This window comes from Macrobrachium nipponense, chromosome 1 (genome assembly GCF_015104395.2).
Source record: "Macrobrachium nipponense isolate FS-2020 chromosome 1, ASM1510439v2, whole genome shotgun sequence".
Taxonomy (NCBI): domain Eukaryota; kingdom Metazoa; phylum Arthropoda; class Malacostraca; order Decapoda; family Palaemonidae; genus Macrobrachium; species Macrobrachium nipponense.
This window is the reverse complement of record NC_087200.1, coordinates 127,808,999-127,829,682: the sequence shown is the minus strand read 5'-3', so window position 1 is coordinate 127,829,682 and position 20,684 is coordinate 127,808,999. Positions and strand designations below refer to the sequence as shown.

The following is a 20,684-nucleotide window of genomic DNA, read 5'->3' as shown; positions in this document are numbered from 1 at the left end:
TTTGTAAAGCTTCATTTTTTTTAGAGAATTATTCACTGACATGGAAGATACAAAAGATATGTGGGAAGAAAAAAAAAATCAACCTAGAATATCTCCTACACAAGTGCAGTTATCTGTTAGTTTTCAATATATGGAAACTTTGATCTTGAACGAGAAATACCAAATGAACGGACAGTGGATGTTACTGTAACGCTTAAGTAAGTCTCAGCATAGACAATTAAAACCTAAACACATTTGGAAAAATAGAGATTATGGAAGTATTCGGAAATACTATACACAATTTGGCATCACTTTCTTATTAAGTAACTATTGGTTTCATTGTATTGACCTCTGACGATTAAAAGATGTAGCAATTTTCGACTACGCACGTTAAAAAGAACTATAAATAAAAAAACATATAGAACAAGTGAATTTTACATATAACAGTTATATCCTATATATATATATATATATATATCTATATATATATTATATTATATATCTATATATATTACACAAAAATGCTCAGTTTAATCAACAACAAGAAACCTATGTTCACAATAAATGGAATATCTAAGAGAAAATCTGTTCATAGAATCTGAATAAAGTAATACATAATTCATAAATTCGACAATCAGCTCCTTTATATATATATATATATATATATATATATATATATATATATATATATATATATATATATATATACATATATATATATATATATATATATATATATATATATATATATATATATATATATATATATATATATATATAGATATATATATATATATATATATTATGCAACTCACCGAATAAGTAAAGAAATTAGGTTATCATATACAAGCCAGACGTCTGTACAGACGCTGACAAAGGTTGAGACGACTCCGGGAAGGCATATATGTAGTAGAGGAGCTTGGAAGAAAATGATCCTTCAGATCTTCTTTACAAATGACCGGTTTGTGATTAGGGGGTTTTTTCCTGTCAAGGAATATTTCAAGTAACCAGAAACTTCTATCTAGACGTGTACTAGGCCTATATTTTTACGATAAATTGGCACGACGTAGCCGAATGTCTTTGGGACACTCACAGAGACAAACTAGCTTTCATCACCTTTACTCTACGTAATCTTTTTCTCTGTTTCAGGCAGTTCTCAATACAACTTGTAATTAGTCGCTTACACTTCTCTGACCATGACCAGTCTAATGGCAATCCTGTGCCAATTGCCTCACTGCGGGATTTCCGTCCCGGCCATTCTCTGGCTATACATTTTTCTGACACTGTCCCTAGTACCCCTTTTCCAAAGTCCATCTCGTCTCATTTCTATGATATAAAAGCTATCGAAGTCTTTTTATTCTTCTTCTTCTTTTTACGGCACTTATCCACATTCCTCGAATCTCATCTACTCCTGGGACTAACACCATTCTTTCAAATCTTCCTGACAAGGCTCAGCGCATATATATCACTTTGCAAATGATAATTCGCTCAAAAGTGTTCTTGGAATTTTCTTGGTTTCACTGTTCGAAGCGCGGCGACTCCCAAACACCTAGAAGTATATTTAAGTAGCGTTTAAATTTACCGTCCTCTGAATTTACTTGCGGTCTGGATATTTATAAAAATGAATGGTTAATAATGATACTTTCATATATATACTATATATATATATATATATCCTCTTTTTTCCCTAAATATTTTTATGGTAAAACTTTAGGTCAACGGGTTATGTGGAGTAATTTACAATAAACATACTATATCTCTGTACTGTATTTACCACCAGGCATGCAAATGCCGTATCACCGGGAGATGGATGTTCAGCATTTGGATTTCAGAAAGGAGTTTTCCTCTCGATATATTACAATGTTTGCACTGACATACATTTGATTATAATGAGCAATGACATATCATTAATTCGTGTCCATACACTTACTCGAAGTATGATTTTTACTGTCTGTTTCCAATTCAGCCTATGTACCAGACGGACTGAAGTATGCATGCACTACACAAAACATGATTGCACAACTAGACATTCGCTGCGCAACTTCCCTCACACGGGCGTCGAGTGCGTGTGTATTCTCACTTTTTTCTTCGACGGAGGACTCGACTGAGTGAACGCCAGATTCTGAATTCCCATGGTCGTCGCATCGGTCGAGTCCTCCGAAGGCACCTTCGATCTCTTGAGCGATGAGCGCAGCGGCGTTTTATTCGGGTCGAAGGCCACCCCTCCGTTGCTTCTGTGGCCGAGATGGCCGTTGCCATTCGCGGTCACCATGTACGGTAGGCCGCTCATGTGCGTCATGGCAACACCGTTGGCGTTTCTGTGGCTTCGACCTCTGCTGCTGCTGCTGCTGCTGTTGTTTCTGGAGGAAGATTTTTTGGCGTGGTTGGCGTGGCCGTTCTCCCGGAAGTGCGGGTTCGAGATGGTCGTGGCTGCTGTGCCTTCAGGGTCGCGGGTATAGACCGTTGGGTCACCACCAAGTTTGCGAGACCAGCCGAACTCGATGCCTGCGCCGGCGCCCGCTACGATGCATACAGCCAAGGATATCATCTGGAAATGGACAGGAAGGAGGAGGAATTAACTGAGACGTCAATCAGTCATTACTACATTCATAATCAACATAGGCCTACTAGACCTGGCAGAGTCCTCAGTACCCAAGAAGGCGGAGGAAAAACGTCAAGACCTTGAACAAAAATCAGCGTTTTGACCTTTGTCTTACAAAGTGACTATGATCTGAATCTAACAAGACCATTGCATTTACAGTAATCATTCTTTTTCTTAAAAGATACTAAAGAACGCTTGGAAGAACAGATGTCGTGATGAGGTTCCACGATCCCACCCACAATGCTCAGTATCAGAAAACGCCAATTCTCCCTTTCATAAAGTCTCATATCAGTCTCCTTGTCAACTTTATGGATTTATCAACTTTATGGATTTATCTATATTTAATTTCTATACAGGTTACTATTCTATCTATTCCCCTAGCTGTCATTTTAAATCTGGATATCATTTTTTACCATTTTTGTTTGGGTTTTGATTGTTATGTAGGCAATCGACTTAATAGTCATTTTGCAATATGCATGTACAAAAATGAATAATCACTGAAATAATATGCCATTTCCATTCACAGGAAAAGGTGAACTTCTGAAAATTGATCTTCTAAGGAAAGGAGACTCTGGCAGCACGCTTCATGCGGCACCTGACGTCACTTCAACCTTTTGAAACTTGTTCTGAACAATAAGGCTTCCGTTTGAGTGCGAGCATTTGTTTGGTAATGTATGGGGAAAAAGTAAAAGTAAAAAATGGTGATGTGCTAATTCATCCCAGTCTTAGCATAGATGACGGCAGACTTTCTAAATGATGGATGAGAGTTAACGAAAGCAAATACTAAGCTTGTGCAGTCGTTCTTAAAGTTTTTATTACAATTCCCCCTCTAAGAGTTGGTTCTTCCCTCCACGCCCACCTTGCATCTATGAGTAAAATTCCCTCCCAGATTTCATGGAAAATAACAAAAAAGAGAGAAAGAGAAGGGGTTTCGAGGGACAGGGAGGGAGGCCAATAGTTACAAAATATGGCAAGCCTAACGAGTCCAACTAGAGTAGTAGAGTATAGAAAAGTAACGTTATAAGGCGACACATTTGCATTTTTTCATAAACCTCTGAATATTAGTACCTCACTCTTGTTAAGAGAATAACGAATATGATTAGAGAATTGTTCATTTTTCCCTGGGGCTCGCGCCTCCCCTGCAAATTGCTGACGCCCCCAAGTTTAAGAACGACTAGACTAAGCAATACAGTCATCTGTGAACACAGGAAATTATACCTCCGAGTGAACTGATGTTCCCTTCATCCACGATGGACTCGTGCTTTTAGCACTACACTCGTACACTGACGAGATTGTGTTGCAGAATATAGAATGAGGATAAAACTTGACAAATGGAATATATGTGGAATTTTGGCCAAAGGCCAAGCACTAAGACCTATGAGGGTATTCAGCGCTCAAAGGGAAACTGAGCGTAAAGGAGGTATGAAAGGTGTAACAGGAAGAAAACCTCAAAGCAGTGGCACTATGAAACAGTGTGGTTAGGAGAGGGGAGAAAGTAAAAAGGAGGAAAGATAATATTAACGGAGGTACAGTGAAAGGAATGAAAGGGGTTGCAGCTAGGGGGCAGAAGGGATGCTGCAAAGAACCTCAATTCATGTCTACAGTGGCCTTCGTGAGGCACACTGATGACACTTCCCCCATACAGGTGAAATGAGAAAAATGCTGATGTGTCATTTTCCTCTTAGTCATAACGTCAGTGACAGCAGACTTTCTAAATGACGGATGAAAATCAAAGCAATAAACAATACTGTCGTCTATGAACAGAGACAAGTATAGTATTGGCGAATGAAATAAGCTGCTTTTGACTTTAGGGCATCTCTTATACTAACTGTTTTACAGAAGATGGTATAAAAAAAAAAAAACTTGATTTTTCGGGATGGAGACATGGCAAAAGTTCCAGAGAAAAGTGACCTGACTGAATATGGTAACCATAGAAGGATTGCACAGACGAGCTGATTCAATACTGGTGGAGCAAAAGGCAAGAGGACTATGACATTATCACTTCCGTCTCTGTAAATGACTTTATTTTTATGAAAAATGACAGGTCTTCCGGCAATATGAGATGATGGACTTGTCAACGTCTCGAGAAAGAAGTTTGAAGTCGAAGGCAACACCAAGTACAGTCAAATATATATCTACATCACCTGCAGATACATCACACTGGAAATGGAATATAAGTTAGGCCAAAGTCCAAGCGCTGGAAACTATGAGGTCATTCAGCCCTGAAAGGGAAATGAGAGTAAAAAGGATTGAAAGGTGTAACAAGAGGAAAACGTCTCAGTTGCACCATGAAACAATTGTTACGAGAGGGTAGAAAGTAAGATGGAAGAAAGATAATATGAACGGAGGCAGAGTAAAAGGAACGAAAGGGGTTGCGGCTAGGGACCAAACCGACGCTGCAAAGAACCTGCGTAGGTCTAATGTTTACAGTACACCGAGTGAGATGAACTGACGGCACTAGCGCACCCAGCGGGGCAGATCCACTTAAAAATCCCGTTACACTACTCTTCAGATCAACGATCATGCTACTGCTAAACACTTTAAGGAATAAAAAAAAAGCTAGGAATATTTCAGACGACTAAGTGAGAATTTAACACATATGGAACATTGATACTGTGTTACTGATAGTCAGTCATTCATACACATATAGTAGTATGAGGTTTTAGTCTTCCTTTTTCACGAATATAGATATATGATGTTGTAGCCCTCAGGGGAGAAGAAAAGCTGAAATTCCTTTTAGCTCAACAGCTTCGGCCTCCACTGGCCCTTATCGAGAGCTGTTGAGCTAACAGGAATTTCAGCTTTTCTTTTCCCCTGTGGACTACAACCTCATATAGTAGTATATATATTATACAGATATTTCCATACTAAAAGAAACGAATAGCTTACCTGCAAATAGAACGACCAGCTGAGGCTAACAAACAGGCCAGAGCGCGTACCAGCCCCAAATATGAAGATTTCTAACACGAAGAAGATGACGCTCAGGAACCCGCACAGAGCTGGAAAACAAGAAAGATTCAGTCTACTGAACACCTCCACTTCATCTTCCTTTATTTACAGACGCTGCTAAATTCTATTCTTGAACTTTGAATGTCATTTTTTTCTCAAATATCATGATTCCTAAATCATACTGAATATCTCCGTAAGTCATACACTCATTCATTTTAACAATACGCCCACTATGAAATTATATAGATTAGCTGTAGATGATTGAAAAAAATATCCACAACAAGACTGCAATGGGATTACAGTAGTATTGTATTCAATAGAATGACCTATGGGATACATAAATTTAAAAAAAATAATTAACTTTCGATACTTGTATAGGAAAGTTGTTTTTGTTCTTACCTCCCGCCGCAATGCAGACCATCTTGCCCAGAGTGGCATGTCTGAACTTGACGATGCACTTCTTGAAGGTGATGTGCATCCACAGGATGAGGGCCGCCAGAACGGCCGCTATCCCTAAAAGGATGGCGCATCCTATGGACCCCACCCCAGTCACTGACGACGCCCCTGAGGAGGAAAACAAATTTGTGATATAAAAAGAAAATGTTTCGTATTTGTTTTTGAATTTTGAATAAAAGACTTTACTCAATATTAAAAAATAGGTAACGCTTCGCTTCCCTGGAATCAGAAGAATTTGTTTCTGGTGATTAGAAATTCATTTCTCGATATAAGGGGTTTCGGATCCCACGATAAGCTGTAGGTTCCGTTGCTAAGCAACCAATTGGTTCTTGGCCACGTAAAAATATCTAATCCTTCGGGCCGGCCTTAGGAGAGCTGTTAATCATCTCAGTGGTCTGGTTAAACTAAGATAAACTTAAATTTTTCACTTTCCTCCTCCAACAAACTATTGACCTCCTATTGCTCACAAAATACAAGACTTGAATGCAAACTCGTGTTGATCTTTCTGACCTGCAATTGCGCTAATGCCACCCTGTGGGTATTAGGTACTTTCCCGGTAGTTCTTTTTCTTTAACAATTCTGCGACTTCATAAGTCAAGCATCATCCTGGTTCCCTTGCCCAGTCTCACTTTTAAACCACCAGAATTTCACGCACCGTTGTCCCATCTGCCATTGACTCACAAAGCCTTAGCAGAACAGGCCCTTACCTAGAGTTTTTCTTTTATGGGGGGTTCGTTTTTCCCAAAACTGGACCTTTTCTTCTATCAATGTCATTGCATATATAGGTATATAGAAGATGAAATACTTGAAAATTTTATTTTACTTATATAAGAAGAAAAATTGGGTAAGCTGTCTATGCCCTTCTACCCGATTAGATGTTGTTCAAAGTACTGACTTTGGTTAACAGAATTTTACTCATAATGTTGAAAGTTTGCACTGAAATTCAAGACTATTTCTTCAGTTTTATTGATTGGATCATTTATTATGTTAACGATAACATGCATATTACTTTATTTGTTGTTATTTTATATAATTTGACTTGACAAAAAAACAACAAGTATTTATTACTTTGTTAGTACAGTTCAATGAAAAGGATAGTCACAGAAAATATGGACTTCCAGAAATTTGGGGGGGGGTGGCGTCAACCGACTCCCCCGATACCCCCCTCGGTACGGGCCCGCAAAACCAGTAACCTTTTAAATATACTTTCTTACTGTTAATTTCATTTTTTATGTAATGTCTTTTCCCCAATAAAGCCATATTACATATATCTTTGATACTGGTTACACGCTAGCAGACGGGAAAGAAAAGATCAACTGTGATAGGTACTACCTCCCAGGCCAGAATATGCAGAGCTTTTATTGCAGCGTCAGACTCAAAGGTGCGTCGGAGATTACAAAAATAATAATGATAAAATTCCCGTCTTCATTTGCTGCGCGATTGGCAAGAATGATTAACAGCAGCCAAAGTTAGCATGCATTAAGGACTCAAGCACATAAAGAGCTGCACTCATCGAATGCAGAAAATACTCACACGTCAACGGAATAATCGACGACACTCTTCTGCAAACGTTGTGCCCGTCTTGACAGGAGCTCCACGGACCAAAATTTCCGCTCATTGCCCCTGGAATAGGCAGGAAAATAATCAAATTGGACTCTTTTAGCTTACATGATACTACTACATTTGATATTGACTACTTTTCATGCACACTCAAAAGCAAAAGTAAGAATACGCCAAATGCTTGGTTACTCCGGACATTATGATATGATGACTTAAAGGAACAACACAAAGAGCATAATCTTATAATCTCTCTTTGCAACTCGAGATTACAGTCCCACCCAAGCAAAACAGGAAATATCTGGAGAGAATGCTCAAGGCACCGTCAAATTTTTGTGAAATAAATAACAACAACCGTCGCGTATTTTGCAGACGCTCTCTCGGGCTTTCTCCTAAGCCATTTCACTTGGCTGTTGCCTCTAGCTAAAGGAAACCAACAGTCTGGCATGTTTTATTCCTTACCAGGTTCCCAGTGAAATAGCTGATGGTGACCAAAACGTTGAGAAATAATGTGTCTGTCTGATTCCACTAAAACTAAATGCAAAGCGAAAGAAAGGATGTCAGTAGGCTGCTCTCAAAATACATTTCTTCATTTTGATGTTCACGGTTTTTAATAAATAAATGATAACTGTGAACTATGCTCGCAATCAACTTTAGTAAGTAATGATCAGAACTATGCTTTTTGTTACTTAATTCCTAATGGATTTTACATTGTGCTTTAGCATTACAGTCATCTCCCGTGGCGAATTAATTTCAAAGACTTGGAGGTAAAGCTAGATAAAGCTTCTCTCTCTCTCTCTCTCTCTCTCTCTCTCTCTCTCTCTCTCTCTCTCTCTCTCTCTCAGAGAGAAAAAGAGAAAGGCAATTGTTGAGGCTGATGAAAAAATGAAGGAAGAAAAGCGCTCTGGAATGTCAAATGTTTATGAAACGCAGGAAAAGAGAAATTAAAGTAATCAAAGGTACAACAAAGATACAAAAAGCCTGCTTGTTATTTTCATTCTAGGGGAATTACACTTTCCCTTTCAGATTCTTACGTTACTCTGTTGTTCCAGAGGTCATTGATGTCAGATGCTTGAACATATGTCTCTCTCTCTCTCTCTCTCTCTCTCTCTCTCTCTCTCTCTCTCTCTCTCTCTCATTGGGCTTGCATCAGCAGGGTAAAGCTTAGCGGTTCACAGCAAGTCTTTAGGGGTGATGCTGTCTCATGATTTATTCTTGACCTCTGCTGACGCTGGTACCCATTCATATTTAGGTCGATTGGTGAGCGGCAAGCAGGAATAGAACCATGGATCTTCCGTGCACGAGACCAGTGATCTAACGGTTAGCTACTGTAACTTCCCCGCCCTCGCTTCATATACATATACATAAAACTCCCTGACAGACATTGTATTCACATTCCTTCAGCCAATTTAGCTATAGTAGATTCACATCAACCGTGTATCTGATGTCTATGTCTGTCCCTTACAACGTTTCTGATTGGCTGTTGATATGCAAAAGTGGGCGGAGCTTCGTGTCTGAACGATCTCGGCGGGACTCTGTCACCAGTCACGATCAGGTTGTTGGCTTGCAACTTAAGTTTGTCATGCACAGATCGTTTAATGTATGGGTTTGTCTGCCGATTTAACGCTATCGCGCGCGCGTCTCTTCTAGAGATGATGCCGTGTCTTCTCTAGACAAAATTTTCGTTCAGACTGAAATCGGTGCGGAGATCGTTCATACTGTATGAATAGTGCGTGGGTGTGTGTGGGTCGTTCAGACAATCTTTCAGTGTATGGGGGCCTTAAGAGTTAGTTCCAGTATAACAGGAACCAATAATTTTCAGTTTGCATGACTATTTCAAATAAACTCACGTTTTATTTATTTCCTGCCATACCACATCATGAAAGAAAGAGCAATATATTTCACAAATGAACTGTCAACATGAAATGCAATGCATAGATGTGCGTGAACATACATAAACTACTCGTACCCGAAGCTAGCATGTGTATCCACATACTTGTACATGTCCTTCTTCTGTCATAATTTTAGGATAATAAACAGCGTAACATAGTATGAAACATATGCCATAAAATTGAGTTAACAAAACAAACATAAGTGAGCTTAGGCCTATGCATGTCCCTTGATGCCCTCCAAAATCAAAGGCAGGTGAATCCTAGGCTAAGTATAATCTGTTAAGTATAAAAAGAAATTGTTTACCGCAGCAATTGTGTCTGTATTGTAATGTGTATTATTCTGGTTAGAACACCTGAAAGGTATAGTGAAAAGAAAGACCAAAACAATTTTGGGTGTCAAGTGCAAACTGTCAGACAGGTGTTCGGTCGGTTGACCAGGTGCTTCCAGGGAACACAGGTGTTCTGTCCTTTACAAGGCCAGAAGGAGATTCAGAAATCCATAATAGATATTATCACGCGAGTGGCTGGCTATTTTAGAAATACTGGTACCACATAGTGGTGGTGTTAGTGGTATTATTAGTTCGGTTAAAGTTTGCCGTTTGATGTCTTTTTCAGCAGCTAAGCAAATTTAGTACATGAAAAAGAGGAGCACGAACATTTGGCGTTTGCAATGCCCATGGCAATAGTGCTCTATTTCGATAATGATGCAGTATAAAATATCACAATAAAAACAAAAGTATAAATTATAAAATATATTTACCTACAATACTCCAAAATTTCCCTTATATCTGTTCACTAACACTTCGTGTTATTCATATACATCGGAATTTTGTTATGAACACAGGGTAAGTAGCATCGCGTTGATATGGAAATGCACATCTGTGATCACACGTCATTGAATGATATCGATTTTTACGTTCTCCAATCATGAATTAGACTTATATCAAGGACATATGAAAAAGAATGACGACTCCGTTACTTTGTAGGAAAGGATTAAGTTGTTCCAGTCAGTTTGGTTCAGACAAAAGACTTCTGTGGAAATCACTTAAATAAATGCTTGTGAGTACACACACACACACACATAAATCTATTTTGTTGCACATGTATGTTTGTGTGGGCGTGCATAACCACGCATGCATACAATGACTGAATGCATTAGCAAAGTAGCATAAGTGGCAGGATTCCATTCTCAACAGAACCTGTACCCATTAGTACTAATCGCCTTCCCTGTCTGTTTCCAGAAGGATTAGAATGATATTTATTTTCCAAAATCCTCCTGCTGAAAATGCGTTGATGTTGACAGTCCTTGTAGAGGCAGGAGATCAATTACATAGGTTTGAAGCCACGAAAAGAGTCTGATATAGAATCCGAGGAAAAGGCAATGGAGGTGAGTGAACGGGGATCATATTGCAGCTCCGTTCACATGATCAATCTGGTGTTATAAACTAGCTCGGGTCTCGGAAAATGCGAGACGACTTCAAATTGCAACTACGGTTGGAAATCTTATTCAAGTTAAGACTACATGAGCTTTATTCTCTTTAGTAGACTGACGCTTTACAATTTGTGAGTGAGTATTCCGTTCAATGCTTAAGGATTCCGTTCACCAAGTCACAGATTACTTTTGAATTGAATTATTGTATTTAACTGTGTGTGTGCTGTTACGAACGTTTCATGGCTAAACCAATTGTTCTCAGTGTTTTTCGGCACAGCTTCGTTTATTCCCATAATAGATATCTAGCTATTTTGTATTATTTCTTCCCACGATACGTATCCAGCGAGATCTGTGAACACTTTGGCGTTACGAAACAGAGCCTTCGATTTCATTTCAGGTTACCAACGTGATTTGGTTTCTATATCTGGGCTGCTGTTAAATCATAACTCAGTTAAATTTTCTCCACTTCTGGGTTAAGTCATAGGCGGTTTTCAAATTAGTTATTATCTTAAACATATACAACAACTTTTTGTACTCAAAGTACTCGGTTTGCCGGTTTTTACAACAAAATCAATCAATCGAATCCTTGAGGCTTGTAATGCTACTAATAGGTATTCTAAGTAGTTATATCATTCGGCACTTTCATCCCAAATGTACCTTGGTTCTACTGTCACATTCTAAGTCGAGTAGTGTCCATTGCAGTCAGTCAATCTTTCACACAAATCTTGTGATTTGCAACTGTTTAGATATCTCCTGCCACCCAGCTCCTAATTTCATCCAGTTCTAATCGCGCTAGTAACTGTCGCCTCAATCATAATCGTCCTGCTGTCTGCCACCGTCATCTTCTATTTATGATTGCGCTATGACACTGCCCTAGGCCTATCCTAACACTGTCATTAGAAAGATTATTTTTGTCATGTTTTATGTAACCGTTAGCCGACTCAAATGGTATCCTTCTTTCCTACATAGAATTGCTTCATCCATGACTCAGAGAGGATAATTACCTTTCACTGTCTGCGTAATAAACTGAAATTGATATTATTGAAGATGCCACTGTGCTTACTATAAGCCGAAAGCTATTAATTTAATTGTGTAATTGATGATACAAAGAAGGGAAATATCAGATGGGTTTATTACACAATGGATTCCTATTGCACCCATCGTTAGTATGTGATGGAATTTACAAAAATAATAAAGTAATTTCTACATAGATTTACATACTAAATCTGAAAAGTGAACGTTTATCGGTCTCTGGATCAGAACTGAAACGCGAACGCTTTTGGAGGATTGTCTTCACTGATTGTTAAATCCAGAGGTGCACAATAGCTCTCTCATACACTTCAAGTCCTTGCAACACCTAATGGACGTCCTCAGTCGAGGGACCATGCTGGCATAAGGCCCGCTTAATCTAGAAAAACAAGCGACCAAATGAAAGAGCCGTGGAACCAGAATCCTCTCGCCAGTTTTGATTGCTGACAAAACAAGAGAACAAAGAACAGCCAAGGCTGACATTGCCTTGGATGCTCGTGGTTTTGTAATAGAAATGGTTTTCAGAAATGGAAGCAAGCCTCCTGGTCTTGTGCATGAAAGGCAGTCAGCACAAGCAATCACACAAACGCATCCAAAAGATTTGATACATGACGGATATAATTCTCCTGCGAAGACGGTCGAGGTCGATTGAATTTGGTGTTGGGCGGGGCAGCCGCCTCAGAAGACTGAACTACCCAAATCTGAGTCCCGTTCTTCATCATAATTACAATATTTTATTTTGGATAGACATCTTGTTTTATACGTTAGTTTTATTCCATCTTAATACTTTAGTATTTCAGTTACGTTTGAGGCTTTGAAGGAAAATCATTTATAATTTTATTATAATTAGACCAATGCCATTCCAATCTACTAGTAATATATTAGCGATATCATCTGTAAGCTTTATAAGAGACATTTTTATTTCCATTATTAATTCTAGTTCGTTATGGACGACCTAATTCGATGAGAATTCTTGCGCCTACCAAATACTTGTAACACCGCAACAAAAGATTCAGAACGACCTTCCAATATCCATGATCTATCATTGCCACAAACGGGCATTATATAATGTAGACCCATCCGATTCAATGTATCGTGAAGGTGAAGAAGCGAAAAGACAGTTTGAACAAAACATCACGACATAAACAGAAGGAAGACTCAAAGTTTAAAGTGACCGGGAGAACTCAAGCAGACCACGAATAAAAAGAGTAAAGGGAAAACTGGATGCTACAATGCAAGTAGTGGCAACAGGTCACGTGACAATGACGAAAGTCTAAACACAATGGCTGCCGGATGTCGACTTTGCAATGCGTACCCCCAAGCCAATGCGTTGTGAATTATCTCCCCCGCGGGCCATTTCCCCAATTACCCCCATTACTAACGACCCAAAGCTCCCACAAACCCCCTCTTCATTTCTATAAATCTATCCATCCTCCCTTCTCTCGAGAATATGCGCACTTGTTCATACCTTTCGTCAAGTTGTGACTATAGTAGATTCACATCAACCGTGCATTTGATGTCTAGGCCAGTCCCTTACGACGCTCCTGATTGGCTGTTGATAAGCCAATCACAGGGCTGGAAACTCTCAGTCTCTCTTGAGAGTTCACATATGCAGGATGTATGACCCACCTCTCCTGAAAGACATATACCTCAGGAGAGGTGGAACATACATCCTGCCTATATGAACTCTCCTCGAGAGAGACTGAGAGTTTTCAGCCCTGTCACTGGCTTACCAACAGCTAATCAGGAGCGTCGTCAGGGACTGGCCTGGACATCAAATGAACGGTTGATGTGAATCTACTATAGCTTTCGAAGATACTGTCTCCCAGCGTTGCAACAATAAAACAACCCTGAAGGTGCAGCCACACTGCATGAAAACGTCATCATCAACACGCGGCGGTAAATTATCGCTTACATATCACAAACAGGTTGCAAACAAACCGACAACTGTCATTGGACAACGAATCTTGGACAACTAATGGATAATCGTCTGAAACACTGATTCAGTCCATCTAAAATTCGCTGACTTGTGTTCAACCTATTTGTCCCGTGTATGTGACAAGTGACCAACGTTGTTTAAGAAATATTTTACTGAAGTGTGGTCGCATTACTACAATGACAAATTGTAATGGGATGAGAAGGAGCAGAAACGAGGGATGACCATACAGCACTCTTTCTTCGGCGATGACTCGGCGAGAAATCCTAACAACCACTCGGTGACACATTCATTCTTCCCTTCTGTCTCATCTCTTTTGTTTATGGAGTGGATGGACTCCCATTACCGGCCATTTGCTCAGTGTATGTTGTCCGTGATATTATTCGTGATATTAATGTGTGCTCATGACGAGAGGGATGAGATTAGAAGTGTTTCTCTCTTTGATTACTTACACACACATGTATATGCATGCATGTAAATACAACACACACACACACACACGCACACACACACACACACACACGCGCGCACATACACACACACACACACACACACACACACATATATATATATATATATATATATATATATATGTATATATGTATATATATATATATAGTATATATATATATATATATATATATATATATATATATATATATATATATATATATAAATATAAGGAGTTCTATCAACCAGTAGAAATCTGTTGGTGTGTGAAGTGAAGGAGAATTCTTTATTCCCCTTCTAGGTACTGTATTTTAGCTGCGACGTTTCAAGATATAAAAGTCCCATTTTCAAGCTAGAAAAAGATAAAAAAACAAGTTAATGATGATAAACTGGAATAAGAAGTTATACAAATAATATAAAGACAAGTACAAAAGTGGGGAGGATTTGCTAATATATATATATATATATATATATATATATATATATATATATATATATATATATATATATATATTATATAATTAGGATTTAGGTTGCTAGTCAGGAAATAATTCTTACAGATTAATGAGGGACGAAGTGGCACATCCTATATATTATTTGAGATTCCACAAAATGACCATTCTGGGTCCTAAAGCCCACCGACCCCGGAAAAAGAAGGTTACCATCTTCGCACTGCAATATCTCCAGATCGTCACACTATATCAAAACTGTAGCTACGTACCCAGGAACTTGAACATGTAGAAGCTGGGAGGAGCTTAGCATCACCAAATTCCGAAGCACATATCTTATAAGTGATATTAGGCCATTTTTCATTGAAAAAAAATTTATTTTTTAATCATTGGTAACGAAAAGTTTCAGTTCGCTAAACGAACTGTCAACCAGTGTTCGTTTTGAGTGCTAAACAAAAGAAGACAGGTTAAGACTGGTTTGTATATTGTTAATGTTATAAAAGTTGATTTGCAATTGTTTTCCATGGATTGCATTTAAACCCCCAGTATTTGGGTATCAAACGTTCTAAAAGTTGATTTTTAATATTTTTCTGTTTGCAGTTAACTTGCTTTCCTACATAGATTAGATTTTGCATTTCTGTACGTTCAAAGGCATGTTTAAAATGTTTGGCTTTTTTTTACACTTAGAAGTGATTCACTTTGTATCAAAATGTCCGATATCTTTCAAATTTGGGGATTCGGCGTTGAGTTACTTCGTTTAAAAACGTTCTGTTGTCGTCCCTCAAGTACCACGAGACTTAATTTGCGACTTTTTTTACATACGCTCCGAATAAAATCCAAGACTACTGTGTACTCATAAGAATATGGGTCATTTTATCGAAAGAATAATCACGAATTATGAACTGATAAACCACGTCATAAGAATCTGAAAACAGGCAATGAACTAAATATGTAAGGGTAGAGAAACAACTACAAGTTAACTTTGAGAGAGAGAGAGAGAGAGATTCCATCTCAGACAAACCAAGTGATAGAGCCTCTGGTATCTCGTATCACAGCAGCCCCCTGGAAGAGGTGATCTTCATTCTAAATTGTCCTCCGATTAAATCCAGAGCCTTTGTCGCTTCTCAGATGACAATCACGCTGGGGAGGAGCTGATCGTGGATAATGAGGAAAGGGTTGAGGGGAGGGGGTGTGTAAGGGAAGGGGTAGAAAACGAGTTAAAAGACGAGGAGAATGACGGGGATGGAGGAGAAGGAGGAAGAGGACTGCGAAAGTAAGATAGTAAATTATCAGGGAACCACATTTGACTCCGAGTGTTTCAAAATTCGACTTCTAAACACACACACACACACACACAGCTCTTATACATCAGACGGCCGTCTTGTGAAGATATACTGAGAAATACAACTGTTTGTGAGATAAGAATAAAAACACTCTTATTGAATTACAAAAAAAACAAATAAATAAATAAAAAAAACTTATCAAATTACAAGATGTTTCTGTCATAATTTGACCAATAACCACATATGTATTTCTCTCTCTCTCTCTCTCTCTCTCTCTCTCTCTCTCTCTCTCTCTCTCTCTCTGTACTATCAATCTATCTATCGTTTCAAAGAAAAATGGAAAGATAATCTGATTAGAGTGAAGGAGAGCTATGTGGTTTTTTTTTTCAAATAACTAATTTAATTTGTCTATCCATATAGGATTCCAAGTTGCAGGTAGTTTCAAATCAATAATAATATAATAATAATAATAATAATAATAATAATAATAATAATAATAATAATAATAATATTAGCTTAACTGTTTTTGCAAAGTTTTATATCACAATTGATATACACAACTTGGACACGTTAGAAGAAACTTCAGTGATTTCGAAGACTGAGCGTCTAACTCGGAAACCCTATGGCCTCACATGAAGCAGAGAGAGAGAGAGAGAGAGAGAGAGAGAGAGAGAGATTCAGTCCAGTAAAGGCCACAGGAACAAAAATTATACAGTTCAAGATAAATTTCAATGTTTTCTGAGTCAGGAGAATTATTACACCTGAAGAATTGAGATCATTCTGTCGAAAGTAGTGTGGAAATATTCGTCAAAATTATGAATGAGGTTACCAGCGAATGTCCTCTAGGCATCGTAATGATAATAATAACTATTATCATTATCATTAAAAAAAAAAAAAAACAAGTCACTTGGGCAAGAACTAGAATAATATTTATGAAAACTAAAAACTGGCCATCGTCATTCTTTTAACTTAAGGTTAAGCATTCAGATCTCCAAGGTCGCCGACGATTTGTTCAAAGCCCAAAAGGCTTCCGATCCGTGCATCCGGTGTCACGCTTTCGCGCCGTAGTTACGCCTGATTACTTCTGCCTTAGTTTTGTTTGCCTTCGAAGATTTCTATCTTATAGTCAGTCTACGTCACTGTCAATAAAGATTTCTATAAATGTGCTAGTCCGTTTCAAATGGAATAAAATACTATATTTTTATCATCATGTGGCATTGCACGAAGCTACAAATGGAAAGGTAAAAAAATGAGGACATAAATGAAGCCGAACTGATAGTTTGAGGCGCCTGGATTTATTTCATAAAAAACATTATCTATCCATCTTCATTTCTCTAACTTTATCTTCCGCAAAGCGCGAATTATTATCGAAATTGATTATGAATAATAACACTAATGCTACAGATTTTATAAAGTTAAGTATATCTTAGTTTAACCAGACCACTGAGCTGATTAACAGCTCTCCTAGGGCTGGCCCGAAGGGATTAGATATTTTTACGTGGCTAGGAACCAATTGGTTACCTAGCAACGGGACCTACAGCTTATTTTTGGATCCGAACCACATCATATCGAGAAATGAATTTCTATCGCCAGAAATACATTCCTCTGATTCCACGTTGGCAGCGCCGAGAACCGAACTCCTGACCACCGGATTGATAGCTGAGCGCGAAAACCACTCGTCCAACGAGGAACTTACAGCTTTTATAATTAAAACATTATATTTGCCATAACCCACTATTACTCTTATGATGACGAAAGCAGCAGCACTACAGCCTATCCTACAAAAGAAATCGGAACAATGAAAAGACACAGCAGCCCCAGGCGCCACTTTTTCTCACGCATGCGCTGACCTGTCAGAAGCGATAACCTTAACAATGATTGTTCCGTATGGAAACTATCTATGTGCTAGAAATAAGACTTTTGAAAAATTCTCTGTTACATAGTTTTACACACAAATTATATATATATATACATAACACATACATATATATATATATATATATATATATATATATATATATATATATATATATATATAGTTAAAATTCCCTTACGACCATACAAATCTAAGACAATTATGGTGATCTTATACCAAGACATCGCTTGAAAATGGCACTATTCGCCCACCCCCAACACCCCCCAACCCGCCCCCCACACCACCTGAAGAAGAAAGGGCGTATTGTTAGAAAAAAAAACAGTTTATATGTGTTCATTCGTGTGCAAAAACACTGATTTTGTGTTTGGGAAAGATGAAAACGAAAGGCGGCTCAGCCCTTTTGTTTAAAATTCTTTAGACTTATACTTGGGGTGCAATGGTGCAATATTCCCTCCGTACCCAGGAGATTGTGATCGCCAGGTTTGTCAGGAGGGATCTGGGTACATCTCGTTTTTCCTTCCTTTCAAATACACGTAATACAGTAAACATAGTAATGCATGTACGTACATGCACACACACACACACACACAATTCTCTCTCTCTCTCTCTCTCTTATATATATTATATATATATATATATATATATATATATATATATATATATATATATATATATATCCCATGCATAACAGAACTGTTCCAAAGCGTACATAGCTTACAAGCGATAAAATTCTATTTAAACACATATATGTGTGTATGTATGTAATGTATAAACATACGTGTGCGTATGTATACAATTCTAAGCGAACAAAGAACTGAAGAGAAAGAGAAACTGTAGGTATAAATCAGAAAATGACGGAAGTATTACCAAAGAATAATCATTCCGGCCAATACACCGAGCTTCTGTTCTTGAGTTAGGCCTATTAGCGCGGAAACCCGATCTCATCCCCGATGTAGGGTCTATGAAAGGCACTTCAAATTATATCAGACAAGGCCAAGAATCAAGATCCCCACTTTCACTCTACTCAGGAGGGACAGAACCGAGTCAGTCAACAGGGTGAGTGAAAGTATGGTGTCAGGTTAGCAATGAAGATAAAAATACTATATTAACATTATTTGTCAAACACGAACAAAAATGGGTACACCCATGTTTTTATACGTAATTCTTTTTATTTGCCAAAAAAAAAAAAAGATCACACAGACGTAGAAACTAAACAAGTAAAAAACTTCGTCACAATCGAGTTTTCTGTCCAGTGGTGGCCTTTGCCATGACTCATAAAGCTCTTATCCGTGGCCCATGAAACTCAGTCTGAGTCACTGTCCGGTGGTGGCCTGCATTGTTAGTACCTATGGCGCGGCACGATTATGGTTAACTTTAAACTTAGATAAAATAAAAACTACTTAGCTCTGTAGTCTCAGTAGTTTTTAGGATCTGAGGGAGGACAGACAGAAAGGACATCTCAATGGTTTTCTTTTACAGAAAACTAAAAAGGATAACAGGTTCTATTTCATTTCCTTGAGTATCACAGTAGACAGGTCGTCTATTCATTTTCTTCTTCTTCTGTGCGTAACAGACGTCTCGTCTTAACGGGGAATCTTCTCTGTCTGCTTGCCAATGTTTGTCTCGGCAAGACCGCATCTTTCTCTCTCTCCTGTGCTGGGTTCCACCATTATAATGGGTCATGGTCTGTACATCCCTATTTGGCAGCGACCCGCGGCAAGAACGGAAATAACAGACAATTTCTTTGATTATCGTCCTTTCTTCTTATTGTTAAGACACCCACGATGCCAATCTGAATTGCATTATGGTTCAGTGAGCGATCACAGTGAAATCTGAGTTCATGATGTACTTGGATGAAATTCCGGCAGAGGGCGGGACGTCTTCCGTTTTCTTTACTATTCCTATCTTACTTTTTATTCTTATTATTTTTTTTTCATACATTTCTTGGGTCTTGCAGTGCCCTGTGCAGCTAAGGTTTACCTGTATATGATATTTAGTTGGTAGCAAATTCACTTCTACAAAATATATTTTTCCAATTTCAAGCAAATTTTCCTTTTTATTTGAAAAACAAATTGCATCAATTTAGTAGCATATTGATCCAGCATAGCAGCCAAGTGTCCTTTTAAACTGGATATCAATTCAGCTTCCCAAGGAACTTTAATCTCTTTTATAATCTGAAAAAGGCGATGAGAAACCCAATTGAGTTATTCGCTCCAAGAAAATGAAAAGGATTCAGATGTGGGAGAGTCCAGCAATCAAGAGGTTCGCCCTTCCATTCCAGGATCCTCGGGCTGGAAAACACTTCTGTCTGATAAGAGGTTTCTCCTCCAAAACAATGGAGTCTTATTTAGTTGTCTTTCATCTACCTGTTTATCAGTAGATTGTTTTGATGTTCCCGAACGCTTTTGTTATCAGTTCACCATGAACTATTTATCAAATACCGAGTCAATTTATTCACTGTCTGTTTAAAGAGTTATGATTTACGTGATCATATTCTTCTTGCACCATCTTTAGTTTTTTTCTGTTTTGATGTACCTCATCAATATACTTGCATTAAAATTATAACACTTAAGTAGATCTAAGAAATGAATGTTAAAGGAATTCGTCCCAACTGCAACATCACATTTACAATGTTACTGGATATGAATGTCATTCATAATGAAAAAACCAAATCATGGCCGACATTTCACAGGAAAGTAAGCAACGCAAATTTTAAGAGACAGAAAGTGAAGGTCTCTGAGCACTTCATCAAGAGCCCAGATTTATCAGCCGAGAGAAAGAAAAAAAACATTAT

The 20,684-nt window shown here is 38.2% G+C and overlaps 1 protein-coding gene across 8 annotated transcripts in view; it reads right to left on the bottom strand.

Moving 5' to 3' along the window:
- Positions 1 to 747: 747 nt before the first annotated feature.
- LOC135219621 (uncharacterized) overlaps positions 748 to 20,684 on the bottom strand; it is a 127,032-nt gene continuing 107,095 nt past the window's right edge. For 6 of the 8 annotated variants that reach the window (XM_064256535.1, XM_064256529.1, XM_064256531.1 and 3 more), the window contains 4 exons: positions 7,520 to 7,609; positions 5,930 to 6,094; positions 5,471 to 5,580; positions 748 to 2,527 (listed from right to left, as the gene is read on the bottom strand). In XM_064256535.1, the coding sequence (XP_064112605.1) occupies positions 2,027 to 2,527; positions 5,471 to 5,580; positions 5,930 to 6,094; positions 7,520 to 7,609 (866 nt within the window). In that variant the 3' untranslated portion in view covers positions 748 to 2,026. The remainder of the gene's footprint in view (positions 2,528 to 5,470; positions 5,581 to 5,929; positions 6,095 to 7,519; positions 7,610 to 20,684) is intronic. The other 2 variants (XM_064256536.1, XM_064256537.1) reach the window with 2 other exon arrangements.